This window comes from Toxorhynchites rutilus, chromosome 2 (genome assembly GCF_029784135.1).
Source record: "Toxorhynchites rutilus septentrionalis strain SRP chromosome 2, ASM2978413v1, whole genome shotgun sequence".
Taxonomy (NCBI): domain Eukaryota; kingdom Metazoa; phylum Arthropoda; class Insecta; order Diptera; family Culicidae; genus Toxorhynchites; species Toxorhynchites rutilus.
Window position 1 is genome coordinate 20,779,699 of NC_073745.1, and position 23,761 is coordinate 20,803,459.

The following is a 23,761-nucleotide window of genomic DNA, read 5'->3' on the forward strand; positions in this document are numbered from 1 at the left end:
GTAACTGCCCTCCTCCTAAGTGTTGATCCTCCTGGTTCAACGGTCCGAAGGGTCAATGGTCAGACTCCTAACGACTGGGGTTGGAATAAAAAAGTAGGTTTATTGTTGCTAGCCATCTCCGGTTCGTCTGCTCTGGTTTCTGTTATGATAACTGTAGCTGACTGACGTCTGATCCTGAATAAGACATAAAAAGTAAACAGAAGCATTATTGTTGATGAGGAGGTTAATCCTCCAATGAGTGTCCAATGATGTGTCTCCGATGTCAATTGCAGCTTTTCCAAACGTTCCAAATTCTTGTGGTGCAACTTGTTCAATGTATGAATATCCATGGGATAATCGATGTGGTGCTGAGAGATTTCTAAACCTATAGAGGGTAGGTAGATCGGTTGGTTTATTGTTTCGATCACTTGGTTTGTGAACGAATAGTTTCTTATTGATACCGAACAATTCTGATAAGTGATCAAAAATGATCCTGTTAGGTTTCTGTTCGATATTCCACAAGTGTTTCGTAATGTGTCATTCACCTCATTCAATAACAGAGTTGTTTGACTCATTTCGGTTACTATTGGATGATGTAAAATTTGTTCGTAATTGCATCTGCTGTTTTTGCCAGATATTATGTTAAAAATGCAACTGTTTTCTGGGACGTCTTCAAGATCAGACAGATTACATAGGCTCCAATTGCCTAATTTACGACAAATATCAGTTTTAATGTAGAGTTTATCGTCACCGTAGAGGTATTCGTTGCCATCCAGTTTTATGCGTTTCGAGTTGGATATTACGGGTTCAATTTTAAGATGTTGGTACGTTAGGTTTCCAAAGTGGGGGATGTTGATGATGTACAAGATGATCTCTCCGTTGGTTCCAATGGTGGTGGTCGCAAAGCCGAGTGCCTCATCCAAAAGTACTGGGGAGATTCCCTGCTTGCTAAGAATCTGACCTATCAAATCGATCTCTTTAGAGTTGAGCAGTTTTCTGTTTATTATTTCTAGTCTTGCTAGTAGTATTGCATCGTGAATGTTACTGATTTCTTCATTTAGAATGTCTAAATTCATTATAATGTTCAAAAGATCTATTGCTGTATTCGTTTTTTCGTTAGAAATAATCAATTTGTTGATGCTATCCGTTATATTATCTACCCCTTGGTACAGTTCGTCATTTATATTGATTTGTTTGTTGTTGTTGTCCGAGATATCACTTAAATCTTTATTTATAATTTTGAGGTCGTCAGCGTCTGGGGAGCCGGACATCCATTTCCAGGCTCTGCCAAGTGCATCCCAGCGTTTCATTCGTCCGGGTTTGATTTGTTTCAGGTTATTCTCGAGTTCGAGGATTTTTCGTCTTAGTATGGTTGTTATCTCGTTATCATTGTCTTGTCGAATAAGTACTTGGTCTTTTATGTCCAGTAGTGTTTGTTGTATGAAAGTGGTATTTATCTCATGAACTATCTTCTTATAGCCCTCTATAATCTTGCAATTTGCTAGATGGACAACAGCTACATGGTCTTGATTTACATTCCTGATAATAATATTTCCAAGCGCAGCTTGAACCCTGAAAGATTAAGATTTCAAACTAATATTTTTTACATTCGTTTTGTGTAATTTGGAGTTTCTCTCATTTTTGAAGGTGACTTCGTTATTTTCTTGCACATGGGTTTTTTAAACAATTTTTTATGTTTCGGCTTTATAATTTTATCCTTAGTGTAAACCATTTGACCTACTTCTAACTGTGGGGCGGATTTTCTATTTTTATTGAACTTTTCTAATTGTTTTGTTTGGGCTTCTTTGATTTTTACTATATTTTCGTCGTACATTTTCTGTCTAATTTGTTCTAGTCGACCTGGGTCGATTGGTACGTCTGAGTCTTGTCTTTTTCCAAATAGAATTTCTTTAGGTTTCTTTAAAGTAACTGAGTGGATCGTGTTATTATACTTTTCCACAACTATGTGAATTATGTTACGGGGAGGTAGACGGGGGGTTAGTTGTTTTTGGATTCTGTAAAGTTCGATGATGGTAGAATGAAATCTTTCTACCGGTCCGTTTACTTCGGATTTACTATTGGGAGTTAGGTATACCCTTACATTTAAATCTATCAATTTTCCACGAATATCGGGTGATTGAAAAGCACGTTCGTTGTCAACAACGATTGCATTTGGGACTATGAAGGTTGTTACTGTTTCCCATATTGCTTGACCAATATGGACAGCGTGTCGGGATTTGATGGGGATCTATCAAGGCTTGATAAAAAGTAGTTGGATTCGATTTGGAAAACGTCTATGTGAAGAATTTCATATGGAAGATTAGGTGTTGGTGTTTCTTGAAGTGGAATCACAAGAGGCTGTCTGTCATATTTGGTTTCATTGCAGAGATCGCAAACACGCACATACTGACGAATTTTATCAGTTAATTTCGGAAAATAATATTTCCTCAAAATTTGTTGTTTATTTTCGTCGATACCACGGTGTGCTCTCTCATGTGTCTCCTGTATTATTCTCTGTTGTACGTCCGGGTCGGTTATGTCTTGAAGAATGTTTTGAGTGAATCGAATTTTCAAAAGGCCGGATCTTTTTGTAAATTTCTTGTAGTTGGCCTAAGATTGCTTCGGTTGTGTGTAAACCAATCAGTTTTGAAGGTGCAAAAAATTCTTTCATTAAAGCTGTTAAAATTGGTTCGTCGTATCTAGTCCTTTTTATCGTTATTCTTGTGAAACCGGGAAAGGGGTTAGTGGTTATTACGTCGGGTGCTGTGTCTGTTGTTTCTAAAATTATTTGTAGGCGAAAGGCATTCAAAGGGGCTTCTGTTGAGATGATATAATTATTATCATCATCATCGGCAGAGTGTTGCGTCGGTGTTAGATGTGATGTTCTAACAACTGTACTCAAATTGTTGACATTGTTTAATCTTCTTTGTGAAGGAGTTGGGGAATAAAAGTATAGAGGAATTTTCAAATTTTGTTTTTCTCCTGAAACAGATAATTTTTTTTTATTTGTCATGAGGTTAAAACTCTCATTGAAGATTATTTCGGTTCCGATTAAACCATCGAAGAAGGGATGAAAATCGAAGACTAGAAATTCAAATTCGTTGTCTACGATAGGTTGAAAAATGTCTAATTTAACTACTTCGGAAACGTAATCTTTACCTGTTACACCCTTTACTGGTTCATTTGGAATTTTATGTACGATTTTTCCAAAATTGTAAGCCCATTTTCTAGAGATTAAATTTATGTTAGCGCCACTATCGACGAGAAGTTTAATTTCACCTCTTGTCGTGGGCACTTTTATGTAAGGTAGCGGAGAAACTTGTGTTCTTAATCGCACCATTTGCTCATCCATTTCATGTCTCTTTCTAAAAAATTGACAGTGTTTTCATCTTCTGATTCGTTGGAAACTTCTTCTTGATCATAATCAGTTTTCACATCTTCAGTTTGAAGAAGATATTCTTCTTCTGTTGGTAATTCTTCTAATTGATGCGCTACTCGTTTTGGTTCCGGTAACTGATATTGCATCGAGGCCGATGAGGGCCTAGAAAATTTTTGCCGATTACCGTAATCAACCATTCTAGAGCGTATGGACTGATCAACGTCCATCGGTTCTACTTTCTGCTGTTGGGTGTTGTATTTGTTGGGAATGTTTAACTTGGGAGGAAGATTTGGCTTTTGTTGAAAGTTTCCTTGATTAGTGGGATGTTGGAAATTCCTTTGGTTCATAGGTTGTTGAAAGTTTCTTTGGTTTATTATTTGGAATGGCTTTGAAGGCCGTGGTGGTGGAAGCGGTTGCGGAATATTAGATCTGGGAGCAGGAGCCGGTGCGTAATTATGTCCTTTGAAAGGAACATTTCTTGCGTCTAAATTTTGATAGTCTATACAATAGTGATATGCTCTTGCGAGGCTTTCTGGTTTAAAATTTTTGCAGAACATCGAAAGAGGTTCCCCTAGATCTCTTATGAAAGTGTCTAGCGCGATCATATTGTATAATTTTATTAAAGTTGATTCGTGGCCTTTCCACGCTTCGTCCATAACAATTGCTGAACTGACCCTCATGAAATGATAAAGAGGTGTCAACCACGAAACGTGGAGAAAAATTTGAAGTTGAGGGAATTGGTTCGGGATCGGGGAGTGGATTTGCTATTGTGTTTGTTAGGTGGAGGCAATTGAGTGAATTTATTAAGTCCTCTATTTTTTAAGTTTGTTATTTTAGTGTTAGCAGAGCACTGTTGTGATATTCAGCGTTTCGATTACGGGTGCACCCTGGTGCTCCGGTCTAGACGCTCTCAATTAGTATGCGATTCGCGTTTATGTTGTTGGTTTAATTATTTGGTTTTATTGTTTAGAATTTATCGTTCACACTGCACTTCTTAAAACTATTTTCTTTCTGGTTGTTCCAATACTCACAGAAAAGTTAGCAGGAAACGTTTCATGAAGATAACGTCGCGGGACAACGCCTTGGTCCTTGGTCCTATTTCAGTTGCTCCGGGTAGGTTCCTTTAATCTGGTGCACTGCTTCGCGCCTTCACCCTCGAATCCTCTGGTTGACAGTGGATGGCTCTTGGTCCGGGATGAGAGGTTCCTTCCTTCGTGTCAGGATGCTCAGCGTGGCTTTGCTCGAACTTGAGCTTATACTCTTACCAAATGTAAAGGTCCCGTGTGAGGGCGCCAGTTACAATTCCAGCTGGTGGAGTTTCTTTTTAAAAAAGGGAATCACACCTGCTGTCAAGGGAGTCTAAATCAGAACTGACTTTATTTGTTGCTCGAAATGAATTTACAATAAAATGCTTATTCTACAAAAACCTACACCTGGCGACAAGTCGATCGGACGATCGATTGCGCTTGCCTAACTCAGCACTAAATGTGTACTTTGGTGCACTCGTGCGATGAGTTAATCGGGTCAGCAATATTATTTTTGGTGCCATGTGTATCTGCGTGTAACTTGCATTATACATAAACCGATAAAAATGCATTATAATATCTATCCACAGCGTTTTAGCGTCTATATGTATATTTTATTCAATTTCGGTTCGTAATTTCTATCCCATTCGCCGTGTTTATCATCATGATGCTAACATTAATAACATTATATACGAACCTCCCACCTTATATATGATGTCTCCCACCCTTTTAGAGACATCTTAACATTATGTTCAATTTTTAGAGCGTAAACTATCTGTCAATTTTTTCACTGTTTACATTTTCTTGCCACAAATCGTTGCCACTTTTTTCTCTCAAGTTCCACTTCTCTTCTCTGTCCAAACATTAAACAATACGTGAGCCCCCTAAGCGCGAGCCCTGTTTTATGCTGCCTACGCTCAATTTGCATTGGATGGGATAGGGTTGCCAGAGCCCCGATTACATGTTGCTTGCTTCAATAGGGTTCCCGTTATCAAACATAGAAAGCGCCACCGTCGTATGAAGTTTTGCCTCAAACTTCGAACAAATACAAGGGAACTGCCAAACAGAACATTGTTTTGGATCTTTTTGAATCGATACATGTGTCGCTGCATATAAAATGAGCTACGCTGATTTAAGTGCCGCCTAATTCTACAATATCAAGTGAATTAGTGCATTATCGAGAAACACTCAGGAATGGCTGCAAACGGCGAAGATGATACTTTCGAAGAAATCGATTTGGACACTCGATTACGAGCTGTCAAGCGAGAGATAGACGAAGTGGATCTGGAACTGGCCCGGCTGACCAAACGTCGCAAGACGTTGGAGCAGTTGAGGGAGAAGTATCGCCTTCAGAAGCAACAGCAAAGCTCGAACCAACTCGCCCAGAAAGATTGGGACACTGATGATTTCAGCTGGTCCCCCAAAGTCGATCGGGTGCTGAAGGAGGTTTTTCATATGAAATCATTCCGCGCTCAGCAGCTCGGTGCTATCAATGCTGTTCTTTCGAAGCACGATGTCCTTCTGTTGGCTCCCACCGGTGGTGGGAAGAGCCTCTGCTATCAGCTTCCGGCGTTGGTGGCGGAAGGTATAACGTTGATCGTGTCTCCCCTGATCGCCCTCATGGAGGACCAGATTTGGGCTTTGAAGAAAATCGGCGTTAAGGCTGAGTATTTGAGTGCGACGATGGACAAGGATGTGGTAAATTCGGTGCACAAACATCTGAGAGATGGTGACTACGAGAGTTTGAGACTCGTTTATATCACCCCTGAGAGAGTGGCCAAAAGTAATAGGTTCATGTCAGCATTGCAAAAATGCTATAACAGTAAGAAGCTGGCTCTGATTGCAATTGGTGTGTGATTTATTTTTCAATACTTGGAGTTTCGGTTTAAATTTTTCATTTTTTTTTGCAGATGAAGTACATTGTTGCTCACAGTGGGGTCACGACTATCGCCCCGACTACAAACTGTTGGGCGTTTTCAAAAAAATGTTTCCAGATGTTCCGATCATTGGGGTGACCGCCACAGCCACGGCAAAGGTCATCTCCGACGTTCAGAAGATGTTGAATCTCCGTGAATGTCTCATTCTGAACGCCCCGTTCAACAGACCCAATCTATACTATCATATACTCGAGAAACCGGCCGATAAAGAGGAACTTTACGATATGCTGGAAGATCTGCTCCATCGCAAATATCGCCACATGAGTGGGATCATATACACATTTTCGGTGAAGGAGACCGAAGAAATCTCAACGCAACTATTGCAGCGAAACATTAAAGTGCTCCCCTATCATGCCTATCTGGAATCGAAACAGCGGAGTAAAACGTATCAGAAGTGGATGGGAAATGAAATTCAAGCGGTGGTGGCGACCATTGCCTTTGGGATGGGTATCGATAAAGCGGATGTTCGATTCGTGATTCATCACACGATGAGTAAAAGCATGGAAAACTTTTACCAGGAAAGTGGCCGGGCTGGCCGAGATGGGAAGCGAGCGGACTGCATTCTGCTGTACCGGTTTATGGACATTTTCAGGCTGTCGACGATGTCGTTCCAGGAATACGAAGGGCTGAGCAATCTGTATTCGATGGTGAAATACTGTATTAACGGGAATGAGTAAGTATAAAAAATGCGAGGCTTCTTTTGACACTATTTAATTGCATTATACTGTCGTATAATATTGTGGGCATCATTTTGTATAGGCCATTCCTAGTTACAGTGACTCAAACTTCGTACCCCATCACACAGATCACTTTTCCCTTCTTTTGAAAGTCAAAAACAAGTTTTTGGAACATTTTATTTAGGTAATGTCATAGTGTCATATAAGAGTGAAAAGATGTGCTATCTGTTTTCAGTATAATGGTTTCTATTTCTCTAAGAATAGCGAATGTATGCGATTGTATGAAAAATGACTCAAACTCATATTCGTACAATGGTTAAAATTTCAACTTGATTTCGATGACGTTGGTCAATTTAAGAATTCTATCTTTAGTATGATAACCCTTGCTCGCTCTTCAGCTGCTTTTAGCCGTCTCTACCAGTTTTTTGGTGTATTAGGGAGAAATATTCTTCCATTTTTCTTATCTGTATTATAGTGATTTTCAACTCATTTGGCTGGTTCGTCACTTTTTACTTACATTTTTGGAAGAATGTCGGGAGTGAGAATTGAACTCGTGACCTTTAGCCTGAGAGGCATGGATGTTACCACTACGCCAGATCGCCTCCTCATATTTTTCCATTTTTTCATCAAGTGGTTTTAAAAATCTTTATTTTCAGTTTCATGGTTTCTAGAAAATTTCCCACACAGATAACTTCCATTGTTTTTTACTGGGATTGATGTCGGGAGATTGTGGAAGAATATCAATAACTTTTGAGTAATTGTAATGTAACAATGTGCGAACTTTATGTGCTTTGTGCTTTGTCATTGTCTTGGTTAAACTTGAATCCTCGATTCAATCTCATTTTGTGATACTTTGCTTCAATTTTTTTCAATTTCAAATTTTCATATTTCTAATATACTTTGTCTCTGTGTTCTTGGTTAACAAAAACTTAATGCCTGTTTTTTTTGATGGGGCATAAGAAGATGATATAAAAAGATTTCTAGGAACTTCTTGCGACTTGTTTTATCGTCGATATTATTCAGCTCATATATTATAGAAAAAACCCCGAAACTGTAACTGTAAAAATAACTATAAGCCACCGATTAGTTTATAGTTTACAGTTCAAAACTCTTCCGCAAGTGCAATACTTTCACAAGTGTGTATATGTGTGACGATTGTATTGAGTGAACAACTATACGACAGTCAAACAATTGTATTTTCCTTTTTGCACGACGAAAATCACTGAAATGACTAGAACTTGGTAAACGATGGAATTTACGAAAAGTCCTTTCTGGGATATATTCTTAAATGTTAAAACTTCAGGAATGTGAAGGAAAAAGATCGTGTTATTTTCAAATTTCTATACTACTACAGTTTTTCAGCGCATTGTTTTGACAAGTCACAAGTAATTCGCGCCATGTGTCAAAACAAATGTTACAAGTGTTCATTGACATTTCATTATTAAACTTACAAATGCAGGTCGGACTCGATTATCCAGAGTATTGAATTTTTTTTTCACTCCGGATAATCGAATCATAAAAAAACGATTTTTCTCGGTAAACGTAATTATGATTTGCACTTATTCATGAGGAAATTTTATCTAGCTTCACCCGTTTGTATGTTTGTGACTTTGTAACTTTGTCTGTAGCGCTGTATCACATTAATATAAATTTAACCCCCTTCCTGTTGACCGTTTGATCTGAAATTTTGAGCACATCTTTATCTCTGGTGTCATTATAAAACTGCGTATCCCATGATCTTGAAAATCCAAGATGGCGACCGGTACCAAATGGCGGATTATGTACATATTTTCTCAAAATATGTTTTTTCTCTCTTTTCTCCTTTCGCGGGCCGCTTGTGTCTAAGACACGACCGCATTGTTAACGTAGGAATTATGAATGCCGAAAAACAAACATTATAGTAATTCAAGAATGAAACTTTTTAGCACAAATATTTGGTAGCACTGAGGGCCGTTGAATGAATGCTCTCAGTGAGGGAGAGGTTCCATTGTTTGCGAATGTTTCGCAAACTTCCAGTTTCCACAGAAGAACACAGCACTCACTGCTGAAAATAGCTTTTTCACACCCGGCTTCAAATGCGTTGCACTTTGATGACATTTTAAACCCTGAAACAATGCTCGAATTCATGAAAAATTAATTGATCGATCGGAATGTCACCATTAAATCATTCACGATTTATTAGTCATCTTGCTAGTGATCATTTGGCAGCGACAGCGGCAGCATTCCAAATTTTTTTTAGTTTTCCAAATTGGCCTTTTTTAAGGCTAGAGGCGTATTAACTGAGGAAGTCTGAGAATCTGAGAGAACCTCTATAATTCAAAACATCATCATCATTACCCCAATAAATCCGAACACGCTTCCAAATTTACAGAATCTCTCTTCCACCATAAATTCAACAATTTGTACGTGTGATTCAATTATACGCAACAATCTCCACATATCTGTATGAAAACTCGCACCATGTTGGTTTTCATACCGTTATGTGAAGATTGGTTATATTTTTAATATTTTTTATGCTTAACTTGTGCAAGCTCTGCACGTTTGTTCAACATGGTAGCAATACAGAAACTGGAACCAGCCAGGGTAAGCACGATATTTATACTACTTTCACGGCCATCCGACGACATGCATCATCTACTGAGTTCTTATGATTTCATCAAACATTATAGATTTTTGTGATTTCATTTGTTGGCTTTTGAAGCTGTGAAAAATTAGGTCAATAATTAACAAACATCAGTTATACACTTTTTATCTTTTTAAAGTAATTGTAATACCACTTCTCTCAACCGGCAAAGAGATGTAAACGCTCGAATCTTTGCTCCCCATATGTTACATATCGTTTTCGAAATTTTCAATTTGCACTCCAGTACAGATGCAAGAGTGATGTGGTGCAAAAATAAAAAAAAACACTCCACCAGACGGCGTGAAAATCAACACAGTGTCTCCACCGAACATACATCACTATGTGGATACCAGTCTTTCATTTGTCCTTTCTATCGAACAAATCAGCTTTGTCTGAAATCAGTATTGAGAAAGACTGCGGTCTGCAAGTTCGAATTATAGAGGCTTTAAAACTTCAATTTATTCGGCTTTAACTTTGAAAAAAAAGCCTATTTGGAAAACTAAACTAAACTCTGAATCATGAATGTTGTGAAATCGCGAATAGCTTGTTTATACTCAATAAATTAAAAAACGCTGCATTTTCTATTTCTATTTAATAAAACCGTGTTCTGTTTTCTGATTTTGCACCATTGCTGAAAGATATAGCCCTACGTAAAAAAAGTCGGATGGGTAATGTCGGGGACATAACCGGAGTGACGTAGGACTATACAAAGGGGACAGCTTTTGTTAAATATATATTTTAAATATATTGTTTTATTTTCTTCTCCTACGTGAATACCTACCTATCTACCTGAAAAATGGATTAGTTTACTGTTTACTCTTTATGAATATGATGATGGTTCTGAAAAGAACCTTTGGTGTTGTGTTTTTGTTATCACTCGATATTCCTGTTTAGCCACTCGCCACAGCTTTCACAGTTGGAAAATTTCTTCCCATCCAGCTTGTGACATGTTGTTCAGTAAATTACATTTAATGTGACGTGCCGGAGAAACACTTTGCCACTCACTGAAACTATTTGTTGCCTTGATGAGCGCCGAACCGAAGCTGCTCTGTTCTTGATGCGGGTTTTCTGATTGTCGTGAGCAGCTTTGCAAGCCAACTCGAGCACTCCGACGGCCGAAACTCTATAATCGCTGTTAGGTATACTGGTGCTCCGGCACCAATCCGTTCGGCCTAGTTACCCTTGCGGAGCAATCAGTGAATGCGACCAACAGGGAACTGGAGACCTGCACGGTTCGAGTGAGACTTTGCCTTTCCCTTAACTTGTCCTCCTTTGTTACGTCCACGATGCCGATGCCGTACAACCACACGGGTTTACGGTTTGAAAGAAAATAAGATCTTTTTTTGGGGTCCGCGTGTTTTATACTCTAGCGGTACACACTCACAGGATAGAGACAAATCGGCAGACTCAGCCAGAGGGGCGAGTCCAACGAGACGAACGAATGAGCGTTAAAAGGGAGCGATGGCAAAAAAATACATTCATTACGATTTGTTCGCTCGTTGGATTCACATGCAGGCTAAAAAGGGTCCTTTTCAGGATCACAAAATTATCTTCAATCTAAAGAGTTTATTGTTTTGTTATCACTTGATATTCCCATTTTGTTCGGCTAAACCTTCCTGTTTAGCGATTTGTTGCCACTCGCCACAGCTTTCACAGTTGGAAAATTTCTTCCCATCCAGCTTTGTGACATGTTGTACAGTAAATTACATTCAATGCGACGTGCCGAAGCGCCACTCAGTGTCGCATTGGAGGCGATTTTAACCTGTAATTGAACATTTGCGATGACAGTGGTACAGTGTCGACTTTCAATGTGGGGTCATAATTTGGATCTCTATGTTTACAAAAATGTCCAACTAAATAAGTCGCATTACATGTCCGTCCAATTAGCTAAATGTCGAACTAATTGTAAATTACTGTACTTTCAATCTGGAAACAATTTAAGAATTGGTGAAAATTGAATAATCAGGAAAGTCCCCAACTATCAATAAGCTCAGAACAACTGCCAAATTCACATACTCATCAGATCCTGGCAAACAAATGATGAAAAAATCAATTTATGTTTTATTATTATTTTGGATAATGTTTTAGAAAGCATTGAACTGTATTTCCTAAACTCTTTTTGGAAGGTTTAATGGCCCTGAAAAGCGCCTTGTTTTATGGAATGGTTCCAATTTAGAAAACTTAGTACTCGTGGTTTTGAAAAAAAGCATTTCGAACGCCCTCGATGCCGCCTTGTTCTGGATTTGCCACCAAAGCAGTTTGTATAAAGAACAAACTTTTTTCTTCTGCTACCTGATGCCGTTTTGCGATTGCGTTTGCCACTCGCCACTCGCCACTCGCTGCAACTGCCTGTTGTCTTGATGTCCACCGAACCGAATGTGTTCTGTTCCGAATGCGGGTTTTCTTATCGTCGCGAGCAGCTTTGCCAGCTAACTTGATCACTTCGGCGGCCGAAACTATATAACGCCGGCTAGGTGGACTGGTGCACTGGTACTAACGCGCTCGGCCTAGCTACCCTTGCGGGGAACTCCAGATCAACACGGTTCGAGCGGGATTTTGCCTTTCCCTTCACTTTTCCTCCTTTACCATGTCCAGACATGGCTGCTTGGGTTGGTTTGTTGATGTGTTGTGATGCGAACCGATGTGGTGTACGGTTTGAATGAGAATGATTGTTACGGCAGCGGAGCGGGGATTTTCAAGCTGACTGGCTGGCTCGAGAATTACGCATGTGTGAGACTGCGACCAATGTTTCGTTCATTTTTTTCTTTTTCCTTTCCAATCGTGCTTCATTCTATTTCGCTGCTGCTCTGGTTGCCCGTTTTGGTCGGTACGATTTGAGGAGCACAAAATGGACCAATCAAAAATGGGCACATAGTGCATTTTGACAATGCTTGATATTTCACAATTATTCAATTATTTATCTCAAGAAAAATGAAATGTTATTCGTTATGATAGATGCGTAGATATATTTCCTATCAATTGATGCAAAAACCTTTGCGATCTATTGAGAAATGCTCGAGTTATAAGCGTTCCAAATCTTGCATTTTTTCCTACTTGTTCAGTGCCTAGATTTCCATTTCACCACCTATATCTTCCGGTTAGACGTAGTCCTACGTCAAAAAGGTGATGATTTCATAGGTTTTCGTTATTGTTACACATTAAAAATAGTTCAAAATAAAGTAACACCAGATGGGCCAACCGGAAAAGCCTGCCGGGCCACAGGTTGAGTATAGCTGATCTAGGAGGTTGTATACACCAGTAGTCACATAATGTGAAAGCCATGATCAAAACAAAAGTGCATGAGCCTATCACTCACTGACAAATTTCGGGAAGACCTATGGATTCACTATGGAACTCGCTGTCACGCAGAATCCGCACCGCGGATCATCTACTCCCGGTAGTCAGGGTTCCACTGTATTTTGATCATTCGAGAACGCGAGAGATGAGATCGTATTGAAAAACTTTGACGTTTTCTTGTTGTTTGTGCATGAGTGAAGCAACACCAAGTTCAATACGTGTGCGCGACAGTGAATATATCCAACTTTTGGAACCCGCTGTTTCACCAATGTTTGCACACCAAATTTATCTCTGGGCATTAAAGTAGCGCCATCATTGCTCTGGGCCACAATTTTGTCAGCAATAAGACCAAAGTACGCAGCTATTTCATCCACATGTTCGGCCAATGCAGCGGCGGTTTTAAAACGTAAACAGACAAACGTGTACTATATGTACCAGGTTCAAGTTGTCGAATGAACAAAATCGATAAAAGCGCTTGAATTAAATCCACACATAAAAGAACCAACACCACCACATCCACGGAAATAATGAATGAATTTGTTGGTTTTGACGTAGGACTACGTCTTTCATTTCTATACCGGGGTGTAAAATCAAAGTTTCGAAAACGAAAGCGTTACGCCGGAGATCGAGATTTTGAGCGTTAATAGCTCCTAAACAACTGAACGAAATGGTATGATAAACACTTCATTCGAAAGATAAAATGTCTACGCGTTCTATACTTGTTACTTTCTGATCCAAAAACTTGATTCAATAGTCTTAAAATTGCTTTCAAAACAGGCTATTGAAATCACCAATTGGTATATAAGCGAGCGCCGCTTGGAAATCCACTCAGTTCTAATTGAACAGCGATTGGAGCATGTTGTCGCTGTTGTGGTGAAGCTCTTCGTTTATCATGAAAGCGCGAATGAACGGTGTCACCATCGCAATTAACAGGATAGCTTCTGAAGATTATTCTTCCCCATCAGTAGAATATTTCCGTATCCAATATTGTATGCGCCCGCAATCGATTATTGCTCAGTCGCCGAAAGTTCCGAGCTCAGAGAGTTCATTCCCCTCTAGTTTGCCTTCCAAATTGCCATCGTAAACCACGCCTTCTCTCGATTCAATCACGAACAAAAATCATACTTAAGCGATATTCTGGTGGTGAGATGCATTCATTTTTCGTGAGGACATCGACAAGACAACATCGTTGCTGAGGGTGCTGGACGGCGAAGGATCGAGATCTGCCCTGAAACGTAAGCAGTTTGTTTGAACCTGTGAGGGAGCACAGAGAAGCCGATCCTTCAGGAGAAGAAAAGGTGACCATCGAAGCAGCCGCTACTCACACACATACACGCACGGAATTCTTTCCGTTTGGATGCCATTCAGCATCGAGAAAGATCCGAAAAATAATCTGCCAGTTCCTCTGGGAATTTAAAAATACATTCATGTGACAGAGTTTATTTGAATGTTTTCTATCCATGTAACACTGTGACCAAATATTTTTCAATCAAGTGCTGTTAACAGATGGTTATCGAGTTAGCATTAACCACTGGTGGGCTTCCAGTATCGGGAAAAATGTGGTAATATGTAATCGTTACTGAAAATAATCTGCCAGTTCCTCTGGGAATTTAAAATTACATTCATGTGAAAGAGTTTATTTTAATGTTTTCTATCCATGTAACACTGTGACCAAATACATTTGGTTTTGTGATTTTTCAATCAATCGCAATTAACAGGATAGCTTCTGAAGATTATTCTTCCCCATCAGTAATATATTTCCGTATCCAATATTGGATGCATAAAACCTTGTGCCTCCAACGTAACGCTCTCGTTTTCGAAGTCCCCCAAATATTCATTCATTCAGAATGAATTTAGATTCAACTTCAAACAAATGATCTCTAAATCAACGATAGTCCTACGTCACCTTTGCGGTTATACCATAGATATAACCCACTTCCTGTTTTTTTATTTGCATCACGCTCGCTCGGGGTGTTTGGTGCTGTGTACTCTCGTGGACTCGTGGTCTCTCTTAAATTTTAATGAAAAGGGGTCGACTATGTTTTTTTTTGCAATCCCCTCAATAATGAAATGATTTGACTAAAAGAATACAGTACATCATGAAAATATTCTGAAGAAAATTGGGTAAGCAATAAACGTTAGATTTCCATTATCCACAGTTAGTTGTTTCGCCATATACTTTACGATTTTATTTGGGTCTCATCATTGCCCTAGATTAATGAAGGAACGGAATGGAATGTGATAACTACTAACTGCAACTTGCCTAATCATTTCCTAGCTTTTAGTACTTTAAACCGTTTAACCTCAAAGGTTTATTACTTATTGTTTTCTAGTTTTCAGTAAACTATCTGTATCATTAGTATACTTCTCTGATAGCCTTTTTGTAATCCGAGCAATTTGAAGAATTTCAGTAATTGAAGCGGATGTAGCGCCATCTGTTATCTAACAATGTAAATAAATTCGCTCTGTTGGAGAAACGAACGACGGTTAAATTTTTGAATATTGCTTATACAAACATACTCAAATAGGGGATGGAGGTTAAAATTTGGAGTTATCTATATTGTTTGGACCCAACTTAAGAAAAATGTTGTTTTTTTTTTTATTTCTGTTTAGATGACATTTTTCAATTCTTTGATAGTGTCATAAAATATTAGGCTGTCGTTGGAAAGGTATTTTTGCGCGCTATAATATAGTCCTTGACAGTGTTTTGTTTGGTTAAGTCGTTCGTGAGTTATAGTGTCGCAAATATGGAGCAAAATAAAGAGAAAATCCGACATATTTTACAGTACTACTATGACAAAGGCAAAAATGCATCTCAAGCTGCCAATAAAATTTGTGCAGTTTATGTACCCGATACAGTTTCCATTTCCACCGCACAACGATGGTTTCAACGTTTTCGTTCTGGTGTAGAGGTCGTCGAAGATGCGCCACGCTCCGGACGGACTGTCGTCGAAAATTGCGACAAAATCGCTGAATTAGCCGAGAAAGATCGACATAGTAGCAGCCGTAGCATCGGCCAAGAGCTGGGGATAAGTCATCAAACCGTTATTAACCATTTGAAGAAGCTTGGATTCATAAAGAAGCTCGATGTATGAGTGCCACACACGTTGACGCAAAAAAACATATTTGACCGTATCGACGCATGTGAATCGCTGATTCAGCAGCGACCAATCGACCAGCGACCAAAATCGACCTGTTTCTGAAGCGGATGATGACTGGCGATGAAAAGTGGGTCACATACGACAACGTGAAGCGCACACGGTCGTGGTCGAAGCCCGCTGAAGCGGCTCAGACGGTGGCCAAGCCCTCATTAACGGCCAGGAAGGTTCTGCTGTGTGTTTGGTGGGATTGTCAAGGAATAATCTATTATGAGCTGCTTCCCTATGGCCAAACGCTCAATTCGGACCTGTACTGCCAACAACTGGACCGCTTGAAGGTAGCACTCATGAAGAAGAGGTCATCTTTGATAAACAGAGGCCGCATTGTCTTTCATCAGGACAACGCCAGGCCACACACTTCTTTGGTGACGCGCCAGAAGTTCCGGGAGCTCGGATGGGAGGTTCTTTTGCATCCGCCGTATAGTCCGGACCTTGCACCAAGTGACTACCACCTGTTTTTGTCCATGGCGAACGAGCTAGGTAGTCAGAAGTTAGCCACAAAAGAGGCCTTTGAAAACTAGCTATCCGAGTTTTTTGCCAATAAGGAAGCGAACTTCTATAACAGGGGTATTATGAAGTTGGCATCTCGTTGGGAACAAGTCATCGAACAAAACGGCGCATATTTGACTCAAAACAGATGATTGTAACTAATTTTATGAACAAATGAAAATTCAAAAAAAATACCGCAGGACTTTTTTGACAGTCTAATATATTATTTTATTCATTGTAATGAATTGTTATGGAGTGCCTCAATCGATTGAAGCAAAAATTTCGTAAATACAAGAGATTGTCAATGCGATCGTTTTCCGTTATTCAATTTGTACCCCCAATCGAAAGACGTAATCATACGTGAAAAATATTGCCCCAAGCAGGTATGTCCATCCTGCCCCGTTTATTTAAGCTCAATAAAAATGAACTAATCTTTTGCATGAAACGGCAAAAAAACATACGAAGCTTATTCTGTTGGTTACCTTTTTATATATTCTTTATATCTTTATATTTTTATCAAACAATTGAATTTAAATTCGATTTAAATACGATTTCTAATAAAATTGTTAGAAAATAAGTTTGATTGTTTCAATAACAAGCCCAAACGAATAATGGCGCAACAATTTTCAGCCTGGTCATATTGCCGCTATCTACCCAAAGTAGCAAAATTTTACGTAAAATATAGGAGGTTGTGTCCAAGACATGACCGCATTGTTGACGTAGAACCACACTGTTATTTTATTCATGTTGCTTGTTTATAACTTTGGATATTATTTTAGAATGCTGCGAAATATTCATTTTGCGCTATTCTCAAAAGAAACGCTTCTGTTAATATTACTGGCCTCGAGGAAGGTTGCATTACTTTCTCCTTTTCGAGATAAGCGCAGCTGTCATCCTTAGTGGATAAAGTTTTATGGATGAGTGGATACAGTTGGCAAGTGAAACCAAATCACATACAAAATTCCAGAACGACATTTACTTTGTTGGTGTCTAAATAAACGAAATAAATTCTTTGTGTTAATCTCCATAACCTCGAAATATATATACGGGAGGGAGTTTTAAAAAAGGAAAGAAAAGGTTTACAAAAGATTACGACTTACCAGTTTGAGCTTCTGACAAAAAGTGATTTATTTCAATTCATATTTTCCCTATCGTTGCCCTACTAGTTACCAGTTCTCAGCTATTTGCTGCGTCCGCGGGTTCTCGAGTTACTTTTGCCGCCGTCCGTTGTGATGACACCGGTCGTTTATGTCGTTCGCCGAGACTAGGCTTCCGATTTCGATGACACCGTCAGCGCCCGTTCTAGCGCGTGTAAAGATGAAGCCACCTCTCCACCTTGGTGGAGAGTTTTGCTACTGTCATGTAAAACCAAATCACAAACAAAATTTCAGAACTATTATTTTCTTGGTGAGCCGCTGATAGCGTAGTCAAGGCGCCTAGAAGTATATCCTAAGGTGAGGCCGTTTCGTCATTAAGTTGGTTAGGGGGAGCGGTATATGAAAACAGTACGGAAGAAAGCAGAAGGGGAATTTTTTGCTTGAAGCGTGAAAGAGACTGATTACGAGCGAGCTTGGGCACAAGCGTATTGTGTTTTGTTTACAAACAAAACACAGAAGACTTCCAAGATGGCTGAAGAGTGGTTTTAGCGAGTTGGCCCACCTTAGGATATACTTCTAGGCGCCTTGAGCGTAGTGATGATTTCCCACACAATTGGCGATCTAACGCAAAACGTAAACGATCGGTGAGACATCTGGATTTTGTTTTTGAACTAAAAAAATGATGCTAATGTAACCTAAAACTCAAAAACAAATCACGTATATTTTACTTCCGGGCTTTCCAAGGTAGTTCTCACATGCAGGAATCGTACATTTTTCTACTTGTGATTGATTGTGCTCTCGAATTTCCTTCTTTAACTCAACCATTGTCAACATTTTTATAGTTTCCACTACTGAAAGAGGTAAATAAATAACCTGTTATATATAAAATTGCGCAGAATTAAATTTCTTACAAACTCATCGCAATCAATTAATCTTTTATGATTATAACATTGTTATTCATGGAAAGAACTACAAACCTTCCATAAGCTCACATGGCAAAATTTAAAACCATCATCACTTTCACCGCAGCGCCGCCTAGGTGCAGATTTGTACGTTAGATCGCCAATACCAGGGACAGACATACAGCTGTACACTGAGAGGAAAATTTAGTAAATATGACGAATTTTTTGGTACATGTTACCAATTCTCTAGTCATTTTCTACCCTACTAATCATTGGTACATGTTACAAAAAAAGAATGGTAGGCACATATGTCAAACAAACTACAAATTGTTGGTCCAACATTGGTGCAATAACAGTGAAAATTTTGCTTCATATTTGTGAGAAGTAATCATCAGGGATAATGACAATATTTTTTAATGATTATTTTTAATTTAAAAAATTGTATTTGATTGCGTTTAATTCTACATACTTAGAATACATTATACTAATAACTTATTCTATAAACAACATCAATAATTCTCGTTGGAATCATTCTATAAACTGCGTACAAGAGGCAAATTTTAATCGCAGCCTCAACCACCTCAATTTGATGAGCATTTCCAAAGCAAGTTCCCATTCCTCTTCCTGCTGCATCGCTCTGATTTGCATTAGCTAATTAGCAGCTGATTAGCATAGTGACGGTAGAATTAGCACGTTTCATCCGTATTTTGTTCTCTCGTGTCCCTATGAAGAAAAGAAATACATATGTTAATGATATTAAATATGCAATAAATTATGTATGTTCACCTTAAGTTTTTTACGGTCGATGATGTGTTGAAGAAAGATTCCAATCTTAGCGACAAACTCGCCGTTACCTTCAATCCCATAACTTGGATGGTTTTTGGTAAATAAGTATTACGAGTCTGGGATCATGCCAGCTGTAAAGACAAGGAAAAAGGTCAAAAGTGTTGTAATGTATAGAATATAACTGATGTTTATCCTTGGCGGGAATATGAAAATAGTTTCCCGACCGAGGTGACTGATGTAATGATGTAAAAAAAACGAATACTTATCTCCGATTTGTTTATGATGAATGATTGTACTGCATATAATTTTAAGGTCAACTAAAAAAGAAAAAAATGGTATTAGGTCAATTTTCCCCGCCGAAAATATGAAAACAAATTCTCGGGGGAGATGAATACATAATTGAATTCAATAAAAACAAAGTGCTTACCTCCGAATCGCTTCGTCTCCAAAAGACAAAGTGCGCACATCACAGTTGTTAGGTATGACAATAAAAACAAACATACTAATGGTATGAAGTAAAATATACGAATTCCTGGTAGGAACATTCATTGCGTCTGACATCTTTTTTTCGCAATTTTAGTAATATTTACAAAAAATGTGTATATTTTACCAATGTTTTTGCTACTAAAGATTTGGTAGCTGCTTTTACTAAACTATTTCTCCAGTGTACTAGCGCTGTACGTGTACAGCGTTGTACAGGTCAAGGCGCCTAGAAGTATATACTAAGGTGGGCCAACTTGCTAAAACCACTCTTCAGCCATCTTGGAAGTCTACTGTGTTTTGTTTGTAAACAAAACACAATACGCTATTGCCGAAGCTCGCTGGTGATCAGTCTGTCTCTTTCGCGCTACAAGGAAATAATTCCCCTTCTACTTTCTTCCGTGCTGTTTTCATATACCGCTCTCCTAACCTACTTAGTGACGAAACGGCCTCACCTAGTACCATAGACCCGTCTTGGTACAGGTACCACGATAGCATGACACACATACTTTGGTTGTACATTGTACCGCATGTCAGACTGATAATCAGAAGTTTGAATTTATTGCATTGTATTTTCACCAATATTTCAATGAAAAGGGTTTTTATCTAGCGTCTAAACTATCGAACACAACAAATATGTTTCCAATCTGAGTTATTAACTCAAGAGAAAGTCAATGAAAAGAATGTATACCAAATGTTTTCATTCGTTTTGTTCATGCTACTCACCACTAACCGTCTATGGCGCTGCGCACAGTACAACTGTAGCCATGTACAGCGGAAAAATAGGTCGGTACAGGTACAGCGATTGTACCGAGTTGCTTGCATGGTTCTAGCGCTGTACATGGTGACAGACATACAATTTTCGAAGTACAACGCAAGTACAGCTGTATGTCTGTCATAAGTATAACCTAAAACTCCACTCCGAGATCGACTTTTTAAACTCTAGTCAGATATTCCCTTTCATTGCTCGTCGACAAGTTGCTCGTTATTGACGGCATGGATATGGAAGCTCACAAATGAGCAGAACAAATGTGTTGGGGTTTCACGGGGGTTACCGGTATCGAAGGGATTTCTTTTCCAAGTTAAACGGCGATCAAGTTCCAGAATGGGTGTACCTTGGAGATTTAGAGAATTATTCGGGATTGTAAAAAGTAAACCGACGCGGTCGAGGTCTCTATTTCAACTGGCTTTATTCTTTCCTCAATACTAACTACATTGGCAAAATTTGGACAAATTAGGGATGCTCAAAAAGAACCTTAAAAATTCTATAATCGCTTCGACAAAATGTATGGGAATATCCAAATTATTATAGTTTTCATCAATTTAAATCATTTACACACCAGAGGATTGTAATGTATAGCATTTCAAACAAATATTCGCGGCAAAAATAGTTATTAACGTTAACTTTATTTCATAAAAACGTGATCGGTTTTCTGAATGAAAGGGTGCCACCTTAATGAAGGACGTAGTTCTACGTAAAAAAAAAAAACTAAAAAAATGTGTCTGAAGAAGCCTAACATGATACTATATAATATTGAAATATTGGGGAACTCACCGAAACACATTCTTTTCAGTTGCCGCCGATTGCTGATCTCACGTCACTTCGCAGAAGTATGGGACGACACTCACTGTAACCGTCTGTGCGACCGCTGCTACTTCCGGGACAAAGCCCAGCTACCGGAGCAGGACATCACACCGCACTATCAAACACTGCTAGCAATTCTTCGGCGCGCCGAAACGCTCCAAACAAAACTGACCGCTCTCAAGCTGGTAGACGCCTGGTATCACAAGGGTAGCCCGAAGAATCGCCTGGAAACTCCTCCCCCGCTGATGGATCGATACATTGGGGAGCAAATAGTAGCGTTCTTAATTGTGAACGATTTTCTCAAGGAAGAATTTCAGTACAACGTGTACACAACGCTGAGTTACATCGTGAAGGGATCGAATTTCGCTCCTGACAGCGGCATCCGTTTCAGGCCGGCTCGAGTGCTGCGAGTTCCGAAAGATTCGCTGAAGTCGACGATGAGCAACAGAAGGAGGGAACCCGCGAGCGATGAGGATATTTCTTTTGTGTCCGAGAGTGGTGGTGCGTCCGATGGGAACTCTTCGAAGCGAAGGGTATCGGAATCCGGAGAGAGTACCGTAACAACCAATGAGCACACAAGTACCGATAGTGTCCCTGGAAAAGATGGGGGACGGAGCAACGGAATGAAACGGCGCAAGAAAACGACTTCCACAAATCCATTTGAAAGTTTAAAGACAGAAGAGCTTGATGTTGAAAAAAGATTAAGCGATATCATAGAGAAAGAGATGGACACAAGAGATAAGGATAACAGCCAAAATGAGGATGAAGACGTTATGTTCGTTCCGCTCAATGATGAAATTATCGAAATCGATGAGTTATGACAATGATCGATTTTATTGTTGACTTCAAACAAAAAGTAAAATATATCGCTGAAATGTGATAAATATGTCTGAAAAATACAACACTTCTTTCTTTACATCGCCAAAAAGGGAGTTTTGCAGTTGAGTGCATTGTTCCTGAAATGGCCCAGGTTTTGGGTGGCCATTTGTCGATGTCGTCTCATCGCTTCATTAATCTCCTGTGGTGTGATTGGCTTCACACCATCCACTCCCCGACCATGGGTCACTTCCGGACACAGATGTAGCATAGTATGAGAAGTACCTTCGAAGAAAAAAAAAACTCATTAATAAACGTGCGCTTCAAATGGTATCCAGAAAAAGTGAACCTGTTGAAGTCACTCGACTGTAAGGATCCACTCCTCGATTCGATGAGTCCAGTCTCGTTAGGATACAAAAATCCACCAACACAGCAATCGTTTCGTGGGCCAAATAGGACAGCGTCAACAAGCAACTTTGCGAGATATTCACATCCTCTGGAAAGTTCAGCCAAACCCGCATTCGATTCTTCATGATGTTCGTGTTTCGATGCATAAACGACGTCCGTCTGGCCAAATTAAACTCCTCGTACTGCTTCCCGGTGAGAATTTGTGATATCCGATCCGCCCGGAAAAGTCTCCTAATTTTCTCCTCGTCGAATTTCTCCGCCACATCGCGATCCGAATCCTCGTCCGACTCGTCCAAATTGGAACCCAAATCTCCCAGTTGCGAAAATCTCTCCCCATACAGATCCTTCATTTTCTTCTTTACAAACGCCATATCCCGGAAGTACTTCTGGAAGCGAGCCACCCGCATCGGATTCTTCCTCATAATATACTCAAAATCCCTCCGCGACAAAACCGGTGAATTGTTCCGTGACATCGCGTGATCAATCGCTTCCTGCATAATTCCCCTCAACTGGTGCAGCACAATTTTCTCCACCAATATGACTGATTCCCGCAGCGGATTCTCGCAGTCTCCGTAGCCACGCATGAGTTGTGATATTTCATCGAAAAATACCGGCACATATTCTCCGATGGAATTGTCCGGCCCATTGGAGGCCCCGCTGGTATTTCCGGCTGCGGAACCGATTGGAAGATTAGCGCTGCCAGGGTTGATTGCGATGTTAACCGAAGGTCTGTTGACTTTTTTCGAAGTGCTGTCACGAGATGCCATTGGTGGTTTTTACAATTTTACAAAATTGCTTGAGTATTTTCACTTTTTCTGCTAGACTGTGATGCGGTTTCCGTTTTGTTTATTTACATTTGGTACCGAACAACTCAAATGCCCACTGGGTTTCAACAATTGTGCAGAGTCGTGGTGTATGTGACGTTTATCACAACATACACGGTTAATTTAAATTAGTCGTTTTTCAAGTTTTTGCCAGATTATTTACGTGCGATTCACATACAACATCGCCGTCACGTTCACATCACGTCACGTTACATAAATTATTCTCCCATGCAATTCTTATGGAAACATTCACATACCCCGGCCACGAAACGAAAGCATCTACCGTTGAAGTTTTTGAC

The 23,761-nt window shown here is 39.5% G+C and overlaps 2 protein-coding genes and 1 long non-coding RNA gene across 3 annotated transcripts; 1 reads left to right on the top strand and 2 right to left on the bottom strand.

Annotated features, from left to right (window-relative positions):
• Positions 1-5,406: 5,406 nt before the first annotated feature.
• On the top strand, positions 5,407-22,749 carry LOC129769702 (ATP-dependent DNA helicase Q1-like). Its single transcript, XM_055772120.1, has 3 exons — positions 5,407-6,232; positions 6,294-6,993; positions 21,404-22,749. The coding sequence occupies exons 1-3, from the start codon at positions 5,578-5,580 to the stop codon at positions 22,233-22,235; spliced, it is 2,187 nt and encodes a 728-aa protein (XP_055628095.1). The 5' UTR covers positions 5,407-5,577; the 3' UTR covers positions 22,236-22,749.
• Positions 19,239-19,920, bottom strand: LOC129769705 (uncharacterized). The gene is made up of 3 exons (XR_008741945.1): positions 19,777-19,920; positions 19,350-19,666; positions 19,239-19,286 (listed from the first exon to the last, which is right to left on the bottom strand). It is a non-coding gene; the product is annotated as an uncharacterized LOC129769705 (long non-coding RNA).
• Positions 22,222-23,524, bottom strand: LOC129769704 (uncharacterized). Its single transcript, XM_055772121.1, has 2 exons — positions 22,580-23,524; positions 22,222-22,515 (listed from the first exon to the last, which is right to left on the bottom strand). The coding sequence occupies exons 1-2, from the start codon at positions 23,403-23,405 to the stop codon at positions 22,328-22,330; spliced, it is 1,014 nt and encodes a 337-aa protein (XP_055628096.1). The 5' UTR covers positions 23,406-23,524; the 3' UTR covers positions 22,222-22,327.
• Between the last annotated feature and the right edge of the window lie 237 nt (positions 23,525-23,761).